The 19503-nt window shown below is 43.6% G+C and overlaps 1 protein-coding gene across 5 annotated transcripts in view; it reads right to left on the reverse strand.

The window, feature by feature from the left end:
• Positions 1 to 17241, reverse strand: part of SLC39A11 (solute carrier family 39 member 11) — a 266295-nt gene extending 249054 nt beyond the window's left edge. For 4 of the 5 annotated variants that reach the window (XM_077924056.1, XM_028713858.2, XM_028713848.2 and 1 more), the window contains exons 1-3: positions 17125 to 17241; positions 13711 to 13843; positions 13066 to 13104 (exon numbers count right to left, since the gene is read on the reverse strand). In XM_077924056.1, the coding sequence (XP_077780182.1) occupies positions 13066 to 13104; positions 13711 to 13818 (147 nt within the window). In that variant the 5' untranslated portion in view covers positions 13819 to 13843; positions 17125 to 17241. The remainder of the gene's footprint in view (positions 1 to 13065; positions 13105 to 13710; positions 13844 to 17124) is intronic. The other variant, XM_077924055.1, reaches the window with a different exon arrangement.
• Positions 17242 to 19503: the final 2262 nt, after the last annotated feature.

Raw genomic sequence — 19503 nt, forward strand, 5'->3', positions numbered from 1 at the left:
TTGCGTCGAAAGTTATGCCAAGTCTCTCAATTCCACTTGTGCAAGGATATATACCCTGGTGCAATTGAACTCCCCCCCCCCCTCTCTTCTCCATCTACTCAGTCTGCTCAGGGGTTTCCCAACCCTATGAAATAGATCTGGAAAGGGCGGGGAGAGGAGTTTCATTGTGCAAGTGTAAATCCTTGTGCAAATGGAACAAGGGCACTGTATACAGCCCTTGGTTTTTAAGTGATTTTGTACAGTGCCTTTACGAAGTGCCTGTCATGAGAATTATAAGGTCTAAGATATAAAATAAATGTACCAAGCAAACATATACATAAATATATAAACCACATGTCTGAAACAGTAGAGGGAAAAGTCCTGAAACCATTTTGTCTCTCCCAAATTGACCAAAAATGTTTCTCTGCAAGGAGGGAGGAAATGGGGAAAACCTCCCCATTGTCTCTTTGCTCACGAATCCTGCCTTAAGGGCACATTTAAGATATGAATAGGTCGAGCCTGTGACCTGGACTCAGGACTCAAGAATTAAGTATTTATCATCACAAAAGAAAAGCCAGGCTGTCCAGGTAAACCCATTAACAGCCAGGTAAACCCATCAACTGGTTTCCTGCCGGCCAGGATTCTGTTGTAGACCACCCCTTCTGTGATGTATGTGTGATGTATGGGGGGGGGGGGGATCTTGTGCTCCAGGCAATTTCAAATGTCTATATAAGGGCTTGTGCACCATTGTTTGGGGCACCCTGTTACAACAGTTAATAAAGATCAGGCTTACTAGCTGCTTTGCTTCTCAATATTCTCTGGTTGGCCTCTGTTATTTTCTCCTTCCGGTAGAGAACCTACAAAAGGACTCTATATGGGCTCTGTCAGGAGCCTGTCCTACTCTCGAGTAGGACCCTGGTAGAGACACATGCCCAACTGGCATGTTCTCTCCCTCCTGGTCGATCTTTTGGGACCTTCAAAAGCTTTCTTCTACCCAAACATCACAGTGACCAATGCAAACAGACATCGGCACACTTAGGGATCCGCAGAGCCTTCACAGTTTGCGTGACAGAACTCAGTAGTTCAGCATTTTGGCTAATCTACTTTATTTACATATAAACACACATGGAGCATTCTGACTTAGCTCCTTCCTCTTTCTCATCAGACAGCAAAGAGAAAAAACAAAGGACAATAGTCCCACGTCACGGAACACAGTAACACAAACATCCTGTCTCTGTCACTTCCCACTCTGTGGAATGAAAACATACACCATCATGTGATAGACAACAATCCCATGACTGCAATCACGGAGCAGGAATCTTAATAGGCTCTTGAGTACCCCATAAGGGAAAAGAAGAAGTTTTTTCTTACAACATCCGACAAATACAAGCAGATAGGTGATAGATAAATGCAGTAAACAGTGGTTTCTGAAATTCAGTAAGGTCTCATCGCAGTCCTATTTCTCTGTACCAGTGTTTCCCAAACTTGGTTCTCCAGCTGTTTTTTGGGACTACAACTCCCATCATCCCTAGCTAGCAAAACCAGTTGTTTTGTGTGGATGGAATGCAGCCTACTATACCAAGGGATACCTCAGTCTGTAGAGCATGGGACTCTTTAATCTCAAGGTTGTGGGTTCAAGCCCCACGTTGGGCAAAATAGTCCTGCATTGCAGGGGGCTGGACTACTTGACCATGGTGGTCCCTTCCAATCCTGCAATTCTATGATTCTAAGGTAAAGAGCCCCATCCATTGCTCCTCCCACTTTTAGATCATTGGTACGCAGCCTCCAGAATGCCCCCCTTGATGAATGCAGCCCTCAGGCTGCGAAAAGGTTCCCTACTCCCGGCTCTGCAGGTTTCCAGTTCCATGCAGGACTGCTGGAACCAGCAAACACAGTGGCTGACCTTAGGAGAAAACCTTCAGTATTCTGAACAGAGAGTCCTGTTCTGCTTTGACAACAATGCAGTCCAAGTACCAGCTGCCCAAATGAATGGCACACAGCTCTGATTCAGCTCTGTTTCGCTACTGCTTAGGAACTGGACTGATAGTAGTAGTTTGGATTTGATATCCCGCTTTGTCACTACCCTGAGGAGTCTCAAAGCGGCTAACAATCTCCTTTTCCCTTCCTCCCTCACAACAAACACTCTGTGAGGTGAATGAGGCTGAGAGACTTCAGAGAAGTGTGACTAGCCCAAGGTCACCCAGCAGCTGCATGTGGAGGAGCGGAGATGCAAACCCGGTTCACCAGATTACAAGTCCACTGCTCTTAACCACTACACCACACTGGCACCTAGGCCCCCGACCCCACAAAACCCACCATTTATTTACGGTGCTGCTGTTTGTTCAGAAGGAACTTTTTTCCTCTCTCTTTTTGGCAGAGGTGTAGCGACTCATCTTTCTCATCTGATTATTTCTCATAAAAAAGAAAAGGAACCTTTGAACAGCATATTGATACACAAGAAAGCGCCCTCCTCTCTCTCTCTAGGACACAGAGTTCTCTAACTAGAGCTAGGAAGGATGACATTTGGTAGTGCTCTCATCCAAAAGCAACAATGCCAGATTATTCTTCAAATTCCTTGTCTCTGAGCCAGTCAGTCAGCCCTGATGGAAAGAAACTGAGGACAACGTTCTTGGTTTAATTACAATTGTCTTTCCCACAGGAGTGCAAGGAAATGGCGTCTTCAAAACAGCCATCATAAGTGGATTGTAATCATAATTAGAAGGGAGTGACACCTCGGCACTGAAACAGACTCAGACCCTTATGAATCTCTTGAATAAAGTCTGAGTGCATCCGCCCACCCTCTCAAATTTTAGGAGTTAGCTACAGGGTTTCACTCTTTCAATTTCATATCTATATTTCTGAATTCACACAGCATCAGCTTCCATCAGAGCTTTTAAGAACATGCCAAACAAGTCATTTGCATCTAGCCCAAAATTGCAGGCAAGCAACACCGTTCACTGGAGGCAATCTCTGCTGGTGAAATGAACTGGTTAAAGAAAAAAGTTTTCGATTCCCAGAAAGAATGAGGAGGTGGGGTGAATTTAATTAATTTCAGTTCCTTCAGTTCACTGCATCTTCTTATTCTGCATTTCACTTCTTCTGCATGAAAGGGAATCCTGTAGTGCTGAAAAATGCTGCAATCTATTTTACCTTTTCTATTAAAAAAAAAATAATGATCCAAGTTACCTAGGATGTGGAAGTCAAGGGTGCCTAACCTCCATTACCATTAGTAACAAGAAGAGCCATTGATTTCAGCAAAAATTAGGCATGCCTGATTTGGTCTCCAAATTGCAATCAGTGGCAAGGACCCAGAAAAGTCCTTGTGCACACACACAAATTGCTTCCATATACCGGTACATTGGTTGGGGGATTGGTTTTGCCTTCCAGCGCCTGCCATTTGTACCACCTGAGTCCTGCTCTGGAGGGCTGCCTTACTATTAGTGGGCTGTTCAGTTGGCTACTGATGAATGACAGAAGCTGGGGAGGGAGAACTGTTGTGTGAGCTGAAGGAACCCCATCATTTTCTGGATCCAAACCATTGTCTCCTGCCTTTGCCCCCCTGTCGTCTGTGCCTATCCTACCCAAATGCTTTCAGCTAGGCTTGTGCTGTCTAAACAAAAAACCTGGACGCTGCCGATTTCCATCAGATCTATTGCTTCTTCCTGTACTCTTCTCTCTGCTGGCTCATTTATGAAAACATTTCTTTCCCCAGAAAATCTCAAATCGCTTCCTTCTTTATCTCTCTCTCCCACACACTAAAATAATTACGAAACCAAAATGAAATCAAATATAAGATGAAGCAGCCGTTTAAAATTTAAATCCTCGCTTAAAGCTCTGGCAAAGCAAGGACATTTTTACAGCCTGTTCAGATTGACACTGATGCTTTCTTAGTCACTTCTGGGAGAAGGTTCTGAAGTTTAGAAAGTACTGTATTTTTCCGTGTATAAGACTAGGTTTTACCCCTAAAAAATAATGTCAAAAATTAGGGGGCGTCTTATACACGGATAGTGCCAAGGGTGGACTGGCGATTGGTTGTTGCCGCAAAAATAGGGGGCATCTTATACATGGGGGCGTCTTATAGACGGGAAAATATGGTATTTTTTGAGATACACCCCCACACCCCCTGCCATCTCAATTTGGATTGGCTGGAGTCCTGCATCTTGCTTCTGACAGTGACCAACCAGATGGTGATTACACACATACACACACAAAACAAATGCTTCCAGGAAGCCTATAAACTGGATAGGAAGCCACCACAACCTCCTACTGTTGCCGCTTAGTAACTTGGAGGCTGGAATGCACCTAGCAATAGCCTCGTGCTGCTTCTCCATAAACTAGGGCAGATCTAAGAGTGCCCCAGCAGTGGCATTCCCAGCGATGGGCCCACAAAGCACTGGCATGAATTCTTTTTCTAAGTGCCACAAGCGTTTCTGAATGGTAATGAATCTGGGGAGAAACTGAAAGCGGGTTCATGATCTGGGCTGCATGGTAAGATACTAACTGGAGGAAATAAGATTCATTTGGGATGTCTGTCTAGAAAGGATTTGAGGGAGGAATGAATTGATTTGAAGCAGGATCTGTTGGAAAATTAACTGGGGATTAAATGTATTGAAGAGGAACTGAAGTAGGGTGCAAATTAATTTATGTGGCGCACATTGGATGGGAAATTAGATGGGTTGCATTCTGTGTGACATTTAAATTCTAAACTTGCATCGATGCATATAAATAAGCTTATGCAACATTTATGCAAAGTTGCATCTAAGAGCCCCAATGTTATAAATACATTAGCAATGTCTCTGGCTCCCAGGTTCTTATACCTGCTCCAATTAAAACCCTACATACCCCACCAATGGCATGCATATCCTCTCCAGACCAAAAGCCATTTCCTGTGTCACCTTTCATTTCATCCACCAACTAAAATGAGATGAGTTTTTTATTCTAATACATGCAATAGCAAAACTCCAAGGGCACTGAGGAACACAGGGAAAGAGTGTTGGCAGCTACAGAAAGAAGCTACAAAAGCTTCTTTCAGCTTATCAGGTAAAGGGTCTATAAAAGTACATAAAGGTAAAGGGACCCCTGACCATTAGGTCCAGTCGTGGCCGACTCTGGGGTTGCAGCGCTCATCTCGCTTTATTGGCCGAGGGAGCCGGCGTACAGCTTCCGGGTCATGTGGCCAGCATGACTAAGCCGCTTCTGGCGAACCAGAGCAGCGCACGGAAACACCGCTTACCTTCCCGCCAGAGCGGTACCTATTTATCTACTTGCACTTTGACGTGCTTTTGAACTGCTAGGTTGGCAGGAGCAAGGACCGAGCAACGGGAACTCACCCCGTCGTGGGGATTCGAACCGCCGACCTTCTGATCGGCAAGCCCAAGAGGCTCAGTGGCTCTGATCGACGCGCCACACGCGTCCCATTAAAAAAAGGGGTCTATACTCTTGAGGCAAAATTCTTTTCTTCCAAGGCAATAAAGGGGCTAATTTATAGGCAGAAATTGCTGCGCTGGCATAAAGGGTTCAGCTTTTGAGCTATGATTTAGCAGACATGTTCCTCAACCCCGGCCCCCTAAAAATTGCAGATAATCCAATATGGATTGGTCAGCATGACTGATCATTTCAGTGACTTGACATTTCAGCACTGGAGTTGAAAACAGCCACAAGGAATTTGTGAAAATGGTAAGAGAAGATGGTGCTGCTATCAAAAGATTCTAAATGTTACCACGATAGCAAAGACTGAAAAGACAGGTTTGCTGGAGAGTGCCTCTGTGCTAAGAAAACGTTACACAAGCTAGCTAGAAAATAAGGAGGCAAGGCTCTCTCTTTCCAACAGAAATGAAATCTCTTGCTGGGTAGCAAGAGAGCCTATCAGAAGACAATATGGTTAGATCTGGAGCCACAACAATGACTATCGAGTTCTGGTTCTCCATTGCTTCTGGGACCTGAACTTTAATTTAGATCAGGCATAGGCAAACTCCGTCCCTCCAGATGTTTGGGACTACAATTCCCATCATCCCTAGCTAACAGGACCAGTGGTCAGGGATGGTGGGAATTGTAGTCCCAAACATCTGGAGGGACGGAGTTTGCCTATGCCTCATTTAGATTATTTTGTGCAAAAGGAAGTTGTGAACAATGGTTCCTTGCACTGTAATACGTTCTTCTGTTGCAAGCGGCATTGTATTTGTAATGTTGTTTGCAGAGCCCCCTGAATGGCCCTCCTGCTACTCCACATGGAACTGAGGGTCTTATAAAATCTTAAAATGAATGAAAAAAAGTTTTGGAGATTCAGCTGATACCAAATCAAAGTTTCATCTAGATTGGTTGGGTGCCAATTCTGGAAAGACTCTTTTCTTACATAAACCCTCTACACCAGATTTCAATGAGCAATTACAGCAGTCTAAAATGATCCGTTCTTGGAAGGGCAGGCCGATTTAACTGTGGGGGGAAGGAAGGGAGTGCAAGACACGTCACTGTTTTATGCTGTCCAACCCTGTGTGCAAACATGTACCCAGTTCCTGCACGTGGAATATACAAGAGGTTACTTCCTATACATAGCAACTGGGCACCAAGAACAAACTCTTTTTATCAAAACTGGATCAAGGTGGTCCTGTTGGGGAGCTCTCATGGGGGGGGGGCAGTAACCACATGCAAAGCAGAGCACAGGACGCATGAAGCTGCTTTTAAGGGGATGCAATGCTCTGATGCAAAATATATCAAAGCATTCTGCAGTATTCTGAACTGCCGCTTTAAACACACGCACACATATACACAAAATTATTTATTATTGGCTTAAAACACGCCTAGAGAGATTGGGGGCGGGGGAATTATAAGCTGATTATCATTTTTCTGCAGTGATTTGGGCAATGTGTTTTTTTCTATAAAAAAAATGTTTAGGGGTACTCTCATATTGACTCCACCATTTTACAGTTCAAATCGCGGAAAATAAATACAGTACAGTAAATGGACCAAAGTACAAAGAGTCACAAAATGTTTAGGTGTATGCGTACCCCGGGGGGGGGGGGGGAGCACTGGATTTGGGAAACAAAAATGTATCACCTTTACAGATATAGAATAATACCAAAAACAGTTCACAGAGAATTATTGTAATGAACTGCTAACTGCATGCCAAAGATGCCTAAGCAAAGTTCCAACACAATCCCTCAGGCTCCAAGGAACTTCCAGGGCTATCTTTCAAGGGGAAGTCCCAGGCTGGGAGTGAGATGGGAAATAATTAAGAGAACACCTTGAGGAGGGGAAGGAAGGACATAGTGCCAGCACATGTCAACATTCTTTATTTTATTTTCTTTTTTAAAGGCACACCAAGTATCCAGTCCGTGGCACAATTTGCATGTCCCTGTATACCACGAACGAGCCAGTTGCCCTTTCCTGCTATTATGTGGGAGAAGCAAATCATGAATTTCTGACTTAAGTGCTTTGTCACAGCCAGAAATTGTGGCTTGTTTCATCCAAACAAATCATAATCAATACAGTGGTACCTCAAGTTACAGACGCTTCAGGTTACAGACTCCGCTAACCCAGAAATAGTACTTCAGGTTAAGAACTTTGCTTCAGGATGAGAACAGAAATCGTGCTCCGGTGGCACGGCGGCAGCAGCTAAAGTGGTACCTCAGGTTAAGAACAGTTTCAGGTTAAGAACGGACTTCCAGAATGAATTAAGTTCTTAACCTGAGGTACCACTGTAAACCAAGAAGAATCTTTGGTTACAGATCATGGTTTGCTTAGAACAAAACAAACCATCACCCTCTGTTCAGAGGGGCTGCAAAGCCAAATAACCATGATTTGTTTCTACCATGATAGCAGGGAAGATCAAAGCAGCCAAGAGCGAATTTCACGGTAAACTGTGGTTTGCTGTGATATGTGAACAAGGCCTGGATCTGCTCATTTGCAAAGGTGAGGACTTCACTACGAAAAGGAACATTTCCGAGGGCCTTCTGGCGGTTCCCTCACTGTGAGAAGCGAAGTTACAGGGAACCAGGCAGAGGGCCTTCTCAGTAGTGGCGCCCAGCCTGTGGTACGCCCTCCCATCAGATGTCAAAGAAATAAACAACTATCGGACTTTTAAAAGACATCTGAAGGCAGCCCTGTTTAGGGAAGCTTTTAATACTGGATGAATTGTTGTATTTTAATATTCTGCTGGAAGTCGCCCAGAGTGGCTGAGGAAACCCAGCCAGATGGGCGGGGTATAAATAAATAATTATTAATTACAGTGGTACCTCACAAGACGAATGCCTCGCAAGACAAAAAACTCGCTAGACGAAAGGGTTTTTTGTTTTTTGAGCTGCTTCGCAAGACAATTTTCCCTATGGGCTTGCTTCGCAAGACGGAAATGTCTTGCAAGTTTGTTTCCTTTTTCTTAACACCGTTAATACAGTTGTGACTTGACTTCGAGGAGCAACTCATAGCACGCGGTGTGGTAGCCTTTTTTGAGGTTTTTGAAGACATTGGTGATTTTTGAAGCTTTTCCAAAACTTTTCCGAAACCGTGCTTCGCAAGACGAAAAAAATTGCAAGACGAAAAAACTCGCGGAATGAATTAATTTCGTCTTGCGAGGCACCACTGTATTATTATTAGTGCATGCCATTGCATAGAAACATTGGTAGTAGACAGAGCTGGCAGGTGAGGGGACACCCTTTCATAATAATATAGCCATCTGTTAATTCCTCAATTTCTCCACGCAGGTAGACTAGGAAGGTGGGAATCTGACCTGATAATCTCTCAGAGAAATCCTATATGCAGTGATGCTAGGACCAGAAACATGCCACCATGAAGCCAGAGAACAAAGCACACAGGAGTGAATTCCTAATTTAGAATTAAATTCTCAGCGCCTTTTCGATTGGCTGATTGTCACACAACGGAATCAGTGTCGCCAGCTTCAGTGTTACCCACAAGTTGCCAAAACAAAATTAAAACACGAAAAGCGTTCTTAAAATGGGCTGTCACGCAGGCTGCTTGTCAAAAACCAGCAAACATCATTGTTTTCGATTCTGGAATGGGAAAAGCGATATTTGTTTCATAGGCCTTTGCAAAACAAAGGAGGAAAATGTATCAAATACCTAAAGCTCTTAAACAGTGTCAGAACTCAACGGAATAATCAACAGAACGGAATATAAAAATTCATTTCATGCATGATTGCTTAACTGCTAGAGTGTGCTGAATTTCTCCTGAAAGAATGACTAGCCATTTAAAAAAAATAAATAGCACTTTTATTATGGTCCTAAATCACTGTAAGTTCTTCTCCCACCCACCTCAAAGCTGGAGAAACAAAGGAGGAAAGGATCCAGCAACCCACCACAAACTTGTGGCAAGATATATACCATCTAAAAAGCATCCTGGACTTGACATGAGACTAAGAGTGGGCCATACAACAAGAACTTATATAATTTGTTGTTGTTGTTGATACCCCGCCTATCTGGCTGGTTTCCCCAGCCACTCTGGGCAGTTCCCGACAGAATTAAAAGCACAATAGATCATCAAACATTAATAACTTCCCTAAACAGGGCTGCCTAAACAGGTGTAGTGGTTAAGTGCGGTAGTCTTGTAATCTGGTGAACCGGGTTCGCTTCCCCGCTCCTCCACATGCAGCTGCTGGGGGACCTTGGGCTAGTCATACTTCTCTGAAGTCTCTCAGCCCCACTCACCTCACAGAGTGTTTGTTGTGGGGGAGGAAGGGAAAGGAGAATGTTAGCCGCTTTGAGACTCCTTCGGGTAGTGATAAAGCAGGATATAAAATCCAAACTCTTCTTCTTCTTCTATTTACTTGATATATATGCTCGATCAATTCACCAGGCAAATATTGTTAGATAATTTTTTTTAATGAGAATTTAAAGGGGGGGAGAGAAAGCTATGGATGCTAAAAGCTGTCTATTACATTTTTACCCTACACTTCCCTAAGCTTAAGACTGCATATATTTGTCACTCTGTGGTATACTCACAACAGCCTGTAAGTTGGGAGTATCTCAGTTCAAAGTTGTTTCCTCAGTGGAAACAGAACAATAGTGGCTTCCATTAAACAACAAGTTCCAATAAAGTAATGTCTGAGTGCATCGTCATCCAGATTTGAAAGAAATGCTACCTTGCAAAATCTTCTCCCTTATCCATTCGACAAATCTTCCTACCATTACTTAATTGTCCCTTAATGGAAATCAATCCTGCTTTTATTTTTTTATTTTTTAAAAAAGCTTCATTTTTTCAGTGCAACAGATGCAAGCTTGGATTCCTTCACAGGCCCACACAGAGAAACAAGAGACACAGCGCTCAGGATTAAATGGGTGTAGCTTGAGCAATTTACACACACAGCTGGCCAAGCAGCAACTTGCTCCATAGTTGATATTCATATGGACTCTCTGCTACCTGACAAAGACTTGCTTGTCCATTAACAGCCTTCCAGGACTTGAATGGGAGCTTGAAAAGATGCCCTGAGGCAGCATCTGTTACAAGGAAAATGATAAAGAGGCCAACAACAAACCACAATTCTGCCAGGAAATCGGGCTCAGCAGAGACCTCCTGAACAGATTTCTTGCTGCTGCTCCTTTCTGGGAGGCATCCTGAGATGTCATCTCAGATTCAGGGTGGAAGAATGATGGGACTGAAGAGCATCTGCTATCTCATCAAGGAACACAAAGGCAGAAACAAGGCCAGCAATAGCAATGGAACTGCATACAATGAGGATGGCCAATCCTGGAAACCATATGGACCACATTGGAGGAGGAGATCCTTCAAGTAGGTCCTCCTAGCCCAGCTTTGCCCAACCTGGTGACTTTCACATGTTTTGGACTACCATCCCCATCAGCTCCAGCCAGTAAGGCTGTGGAAAGTTGTCCTACACACACACACACACACACACACACACACACACACACACACTCTTACTCTGGATTAACATTTGCAGGAAGTGCTCTACTTTGGAGGCCCCAGCTATCTGAGATATGTGTGAATGTTGACTAGATACAAAGACTTCTTGGCAGTGGTACCGAGAAGATCTGAGCCTGAAAAGCATACACAGGTATGAAAAAGGAAGCGATTCAGCTCTGTGGGCTTCTCAAGGCTCGGAGAGACCAATGAACAGAAACCAAAACAACCAACCAAGAGGGTAGGAAGGAAAGGGGAACCCTCTGGGACCCTGGGGTGGTGGCGGTGATAGTGAAAAATGGAATAACTGGGGGTAGGTGGGTGGAGATGCAATGACAGCAATGGTGAGGTGCATGCAAGAGAGATAATAAAAAGGGAGAGCTCAAGAAAGAAGATGAGTATACATCCAGTAAACCTTGAAATTGCTATTGTACAGGTTGTCCCCTGCAACAACCATCATCAGATCACATCCATCTCCATTGACTGAACCATAACCATCACGGTTCTAGTGCTTTTCCATGGTACAAAAACAAGACTCCAAGATATGGCCCCTTTTGGATCTTCTAGATTTTGACAAGGGGTCCCCTCAAAATCACCAGCAAATCATAGGTCAGCTGTGTCTACAGATGTATTATATAATTTCTTGGTGGTTTTGTTGTCATCTTATGAAGTTCCATGAGGATCTGTGAGTTGGATAAAACTTTCTGCATTGCTGGCAAGCACTGGATCTGTGATTTTATTTTATTTTTTACTGTGCTGTCTTTTCAAAGTAATTATTTTGTTCCTAGATTTTCCACTTAACAAAATTTTAGATGCAGCAGCTTGCAGCTCCATCTCCAGAGCTGGCTATATTTGCAATTATCATCTGGAAAAAATTAAGGCATAACGAACAATTTTACATTCCAACTAAGTTATATGTAAGAGATTTCATGTTCTCAGAGTAATAGAAAATGTTTATGTTTGCCTCCTTGTTATGGCTCCAAAACTCTTTATTTGTTTATTTTTCAGGGTGAAAATGGAAAGCATGTATTTGGTTTTTGTCATTTTTTAATCAGGTTTCAACATTTCCATAAATTTTACACCCATAGCCATGGAATGTTAAGTGGTGGCTCTGACACCACATCCACCTTGTTTTTTTACAAACTGAAAATTCAATTTCCCCTCATGCATGTTTCTACAAGGAGAGGGGGGACCCAAGAGACCCAAATAAAAACCACAACTGCAGCTAAAGCAGTCTCCCTTGAGTTGTACCCAATGAAGTCATCGATATGATATGATACAATACGATAAGATAATCTTTATTGTCATTGTCCCATACAGAACAACGAAAATCTACATCAGACATTCAGAAACCAACAAGCCTGCTATCCCAGCTATCCCAGCCTGGTTAGCCCCCTAAAAACTCTGATACCCCATAATTACACACAATATACTCCCATAGAAACTACCTTACGCTGCGTTTAAAACCAAAATCGCATTTGAATAGAAACTGTTTCTCAGGCGGCTAGTCCTAGTCTTTATAACCCTGTACCTCCTTCCAGAAGGCAGAAGCTGAAAGAGATCATTTCCGGGGTACGCACTATCCTGCAGCTTTCTTATGGCACCTGGAAGCATAGATTTGATCCAAGGTAGGGAGAGTGCACCCAATTATTCTCTCTGCAGTCTTTATAACCCTGGACAACATTGTTTTTTCCCTGACACTGCAGCTCCCAAACCACACACAGAGACCTATTGGGGCAAGGACTTCCACCTGTGCCATGAGACCTTAGCTCCCTCTCCTCTCCCAATTCACCCCCTGAAATCTGCTCCAGAGGACTGGGGGAACCCCTGGGCCAGATATGAGGGTGATGGGGAGGGGAAGGCAAGACACACAGGAAGTCCCATCACATAGGCAGAAGCTACAGCACTAATGGGACAACTTTGTTGATTATAACCCCCTCAACTTTGGAATAAAATTCAGTACAGGAGAAATGCATTACCTGGCATCAGAGACAACATTACACCTGCTCTCCCCTCAGAAGTACCAACTCAAGACAGGGCATGATAAATGCTGCCCAAATTCTTCTGATATCTCACACAGATATAATTAGCCCTCGAGCAGTTATGCAAGAAACACTAATGCAAAAAGGCAGGCAAACGATGCACCATCGGTAGCCAAAGAGACAAGATCAGGACAGCATACAGAGCAAATTAAAAGAAACAAGGGTGTGCTACACTTACCCCTGCAGCAAAACCCAGGCTGCCATCCAGGATCCGTCTCTGCAAATTAAAACAAAAGAGCTTAGATCGCTACAAGAGGCAAGGTATGGCAGCTTGTTGTGTAAGAGCAAGACGAAATACAGAGTTGGAGACCTAGCCACAGTTCAGCAAAGAACTTTGGCTAATGGACACAAACTTCCACCCGACTTGCAACATCCCTGTGAGGCAGCTCGCCATATTTCCACCTGACAAGTGAGAAACTTAAACTAACAGCAACTTGTGTGTTTACTCAGCAGGTCCATAACTCAACAGGTTATTAGCCCAGGTCTCCAGGCCTAATGCGCTAAATACACCTGTATATTCAAACAAAAAAAGAACAACAGCAGAAATAGCAGAAAGGTTTAAGTCAGGAACATACAGTGACAGTGTTAATTGAACTGCATCATACAATTAATGTTCACATGGAGCAAAATTCAATTAAACAGTTGTGCTAGCAGGAGCCAGTGCTGTTAGCATAACAAAGCCTTCCTCCTGCTTCCCCATTGGCTTGGATGTGGGGTCAGAAGATCCCCCCTGAACAGCGTGCAGGGGGAACAGAGAGGACATTCTTCCATCTGGCAAGCAGAAAGCTGCACCCTGAAAAACGAACTGAAGTACGAGACTCACCTGCCCGCTGGAGAAGATAAACACAAGCGCTGAGCCAGCAGCCGTCAATCCCCAGGTGAAGAACGTTCCTAGCAATGCTTGTGACACTGGACTGTAACCCAGTAACATACTGAGTGCTCCTGGATTTGATGACCTAGGACAGATGTAAAGCCAACGTAAAGGCAGGATACTTTCGACATTGAAGCTTCACCATTCAAAAAAAAATTCTTTCCAATCAGATTTTCAGAGGTTCCACACACACCTATTGCTCTTATTACCAGAGACAGGTGATGGATGGATGGATGGATGGATTGATGGATGGGTAGATGGATAGATGGATGGGTAGATGGATAGCTGGATGGGTAGATGGACAGATGGATAGATAGATAGATAGATAGATAGATAGATAGATAGATAGATAGATGATAGATAGATAGATAGATGGTAGATGATAGATAGATTAGATAGATAGATGATAGATAGATAGATAGATAGATAGATAGATAGATAGATAGATGATAGATAGATAGATAGATGATAGATAGATAGATAGATGATATAATTTTCTTAATCAGATTTGCATTGCATTCTAAAGGTATTTTCCAGTGGATCTGAATAAGGGAGGTGCAATTTCAAGTGCCACTTCCCTCCCAGAGTCAGTTTGGGGCAGAACTCAGGCAAAACTCTCTTCCAAGCATCAGTTCCTCCTTGTAAAACTGCAATATGTTTGCAACCCTGCACACAACAACAATGGATCAAAAGTCCTTAGGATTGTACTGACCATCTTGAAAGGATTATTGTGAACTTAATGAAGATTACAGAACAAATCATTTCTAGTGCAGTCCTGCTCAAAAACAAGTCCCATTGCTTTCAAGTGCGTATGAAGCCTTAATTTCATTCAGAATGATCAAAGCATCTACACTGATGTGATATTCTTCCATTTACAGCATATGTCCCCAGAGGTGGACAAATTTATACATATCCAACACAGCTATTAATTATGAACAGCCAAAACCAGAGGCACTCAGCATATCTTGCACGTAATCCATAGAAACTCAAGGGAATGGTAAAGCGCGCCTTATGCTGACTCTGCAGTATTTCTGATCAAACGCCACAAAAATGAGAACTCCGGAAAAGGAACTGGAATAGCAACGAAAAGATGCAGCCTCAAACCCTTGCACTCTACTTATGGCCTCCCTGTGTGGGGTTTATATACTGGAGGTGGCATGCTTTGTAATATTGACATACCTGGGGTGGGTGTTGACTTGGGGAGGGTGTGGCTCTTTTAAATCCCCCCTCCCATTAAAAGAGTGGTGGCCAAACGTGGCCCTCCAGCTATTTTTTTGGGACTACAATTCCCATCATCCCTGACCACTGGTCCTGTTAGCTAGGGATGATGGGAGTTGTAGTCCAAAAACAGCTGGAGAGCCAAGTTTGGCCAACACTGCATTAAAGTCAATGGGAGAGAAATGACTTGTACCAGGCCCATGGCTGGAGTTCATTTGTGCCATCATCAGCATGTGTCCTGATGCGAGTTCCTTCCCTTTGGCCATTTCGCTGGCATTTTCCTCTATGGTGGAACAGCTCAGGTCACAGGGTATCCCCCCCCCCCCCAGTGTATCCAGGTTTTGTTTTTGTTTTTTGCTGAGAAAACCCCTTCAGTCGGCAGAACTCAAATTCAGGATTGCTCAAACCTTCTCATGCCTAAAGCGAGACGCAGTCTTTTTCACACAGGGGAGACCCTCAAGAGTGATTTGTTGGCAAAGCACTCCGCTCCATCCAGTGCAGTTGCTGAGCACCAGGCCTTGCAGAACGTAATTCAGATTCATGGAGGTGAACCAGAGTCTCTCACTCACACGCACTTTAACAACCCCATGGGGAAAGGGTTGGATGGAGACAGACAGACATACACACATACACACACACACACACACACACACACACCACATATACAGTGTTGTAAATTAGCCGGGCACCCAGCACGTCTTGCGACCGGCGCGGGTCCAGTTGCGATCACATGGAGATCTCTGGATGTCAGGTTCGCGATTAACATCTCCATCTGGCAGGTTCCTCCAGCTTTCTTAAGCAGGTAAGCAGAAGAGCTTATTTATTCCATGTCCATCTTTTTTTCTCCAAGGATAGCTCACTCCGCTCCTCAGTTAATCCCCACAATGACACTGTCAGGTAGGTTAAGAGGCTGTGACTGGCCCAATTACTCGGCTCCCTAGTTTACCAAGAACAAAGTATGATGTGGAACATGCCACAAAGCTTCCTGATAAAATAAAAAAGACTGCGTGGTATAGCACCCAACAGCCGTCTGTGTTCCTGCAACAAGTTTGTAGCTAATGTACACACATATATCATACCATTGGACCAGGGACAGTGGGGTGGGAAGAGAGCAGCTAAGTGCTCATCCAAAACATGTGTTCAGAGTTTGGACACAGGTATGGGCATAGCCAGGGGATGCGGGTGGCGCTGTGGGTTAAACCACATCACCTAGGACTTGCCGATCAGAAGGTTGGCGGTTCGAATCCCCATGACGGGGTGAGCTCCCGTTGTTCAGTCTCTGCTCCTGCCAACCTAGCAATTTGAAAGCACGTCAAAGTACAAGTAGATAAATAGGTACCACTCCAGCGAGAAGGTAAACAGCGTTTCCGTGCGCTGCTCTGGTTTGCCAGAAGCAGCTTAGTCATGCTGGCCACATGACCCGGAAGCTGTACGCCGGCTCCCTCGGCCAATAAAGCGAGATGAGTGCCGCAACTCGAGTCGGCCACAACTGGACCTAATGGTCAGGGTTCCCATTACCTTTATGGGCGTAGCCAGGATTTTTGATGAGGTGGGCGCAAGCCTGGGGGGGGACCTCAGTTAGCTTTGTATTGTTATTGATTTTTATTGATTTGGGGGAGGAGGAGGGACTGCCCCTCCCTGCCCTCCCCTCTTGGCTACGCCATGGACCCACGTATGACGTTCCTCTTTCCCTGATCCTGCGGGCAACTTAACTTCATAAAACTAGCAACCAGGAGGAAGACTTGCGAAACTTGCAACCGCACTGAAGCTGTAAGCCGTGTTCTGCACAGTCTCCTTTCAGTTGTGCAAGCACAGACCTACTGACACAGCCTACCCAGCGCGTGAACTGCGCCTGAATGAATGAATGAGTCTGCTTGCCACCTTGCAAAATACAAACCCAACACCACAAAAAGAGGGGGGAGACTCTTTCCATTAGAATTGTTGTTGTTGTTTGCACAATCACGAATTGTTCTAATATGCACACCTTCTAGCCAAGGGATCTGTTCCATAACACAGTTCTAATCCGTTCGACATTCGTATTTAACTAAAAACATTTCCTGGTTTAACTTCCTGGGTTTTACCAATAACCTGCTTTAAAGACCACTTTAAAGAAGGGGGGGGGGGAATACGTAACAAGAATCAACTCACTGCACATGAACCACTTCTAGGACCGCGCAGGAGTTGCAAGTTATCGCAGGCGCTTCAATTCCGGCAGCCACTTCCGAGTTCCTCTGTACACGTGTCTCTCAAACAGGCGTGGCTCCGCCCACTATCCCCCCGCTTCAGCCACTAGCAACGCGGCGCGAAGGTGCAGCGTGGATTCTGCGGTGCACGCCTCCTAGCTTTGGAAAAAGTGGAGCGGGCGGCTAAGCTTGTGCGCGTCTTTGCTGCGGTCGAGGATCGCGATAGGGCTGTGAAGTTCCCGCTGATTACCAGCTTGCTTACACAGGGAGAGCTTGTTTGCTTTCCAGGGGCATATGTTTTTCTTGTAATTATTTGTGTGTTGTGTGTGTGTGTTGGCGTGCACGCACACACATACACACACGTATATGTATATGATAGTTTTCTTTTTTTGAAGTTCATATTTTTATCTGTAAGCCTCCTTGAGTCCCATGGGGGGAAAGGTAGGGTATAAATAAAGATATAATAATAATAATAATAAGAATAAGAATAAGAATAATAATAATAGAATTGTAGAGTTGACTCATCTAGTCCAACCCCCTGCAATGCAGGAATCTCAGCTAAAACATCCATGACAGACAAGGTTCGAAATTAGCAGGGCGCCAGGCGCATTTTGTGCCTAAATATTCTCCATTTGCAAGCACCTCCCAAAGTCTGAGTGCCTTTTTATTGTTATTATTATTTTGCGCCTGGCTGACACTCAAGGATTATTGAAATGTATGTGCTTTGAAGCCTCAAAGTATACGTTTAGGTAAACAATACATTAAGGAGTTTATCAATAAAGAGTAGGGTGTTTCGAAAACTGAAGTTTGGTAACAATATTTTTATCGTAAACATCAAATTAAACATGTATTAATAATCTCTCTTAAAATGTGATATTAACAATGTGTCACTTATGTGAATTGCGTATTAGTTCATGCTTATCAAAATAATAATAAAAGTGTTGCTGACCCTCCAAAAAATGGCAACTAGACATTCTGTTTTGGTGCCCACAACCCAAGTCCCAGGAGCCATTTAGCTCCTAGCTTTTAAATCCCAGTTTCTAACACTGATGACAGATAGCCATCATCATGAATCAAAAAGTTTGGTTGTTCTTTTTACACTCGAATCAAAGCAGTGGGGTTCTCCTTCACTAAACTTATAGGAATAAGTACAAAATCCAGTATTACTGCTGTAAGCTTTACATACTATTGTTGGCAAACAGTTGTGTTTCATGGCCACCTGACCTCTGTACTTGCAACGATAGTTTCTCTATGTATCCATATGTAATGTGTGTGTTCATACATATATTTATGCTTACAGACACATTCCAGCTCAGTAAACCATGTCATGCAGTTTGATGAAACTGACTACATTAGACTGCTTTAAGGTACCACAAGAGTTGAATTTTTGCTTCTGAAAATGTGACCTTCTCATGTGGCCAGTCTCCTCCAAAATCAAAAAATCTTAACATTCTATTGCTTTAAACAGTTTATTGGACAATTGTTATGAAACATCCATGCTTTTGCCATTATCTTACTTATTTGTTTTATTTATGGATTGCCTTTCATGAGGCATCCCAAAACAATTTACAATGTAACGTACATAAAACAGTAGCATATGCAAAAACACTTGAAGCAATTACATTTATAAAAGCAATTATATTTTAAAAACTACAAATATATAAACAGTTTGAAACAACAACAGCACTTTGAAACAATTCCAATTCCAACAAGAGGAACGCCAAATGGAACAGACTCACTAGGTGTGGCTTTCTTCATCACCACATCACCAAACTAGTTAAATTTATTCATGCTGCGCTGATTTTTGAAAGCAGATATCATCAAGAGGGGAGGAAAAGTAACAGTCTTCCCTGGATTTCTTTTGGCTGCTATCACAAAGAAAACAGCAGGTTTTCTGACCCTCGTGAACTTGACTCACCTTGCTATAATTTTTGCTGTACACAAAGAGCTCGGTGGGACTGCGGCTGTTTATTTTAAAAACAGCCATGGACCTCCCAGAATAAGCAACAATCTTTAGAAACTGCATTCCTGAGCATACTTAATCTGGAAGCATGTCCAAAACTCTGTGGGATTCTCACTTATAAACTTTCATCAGAAAGGCCAGTCCAAATCGGACAAGGAGGGGTGGAGGGTGGCGCAGAGAATTAACTGTGCTACTCTGTTAAGGTAAAAAAAAAAAAAATCAGCAATGGTTTAGAATCGCCTTTGGTTTTTCCCAAGACTCATTGGCAAAGGTACTTCATCTTCCTACCATAATTGTCTCGGCGTGTGCATGTTTCACAGCATTACCTGGTTCTGTTAGCAGGCAGCATTAATGGGCTGTCACTTAGCAGACTTATCGATT

Source organism: Podarcis muralis, chromosome 2 (assembly GCF_964188315.1).
Source record: "Podarcis muralis chromosome 2, rPodMur119.hap1.1, whole genome shotgun sequence".
In the NCBI taxonomy this organism is placed as follows: Eukaryota; Metazoa; Chordata; class Lepidosauria; order Squamata; family Lacertidae; genus Podarcis; species Podarcis muralis.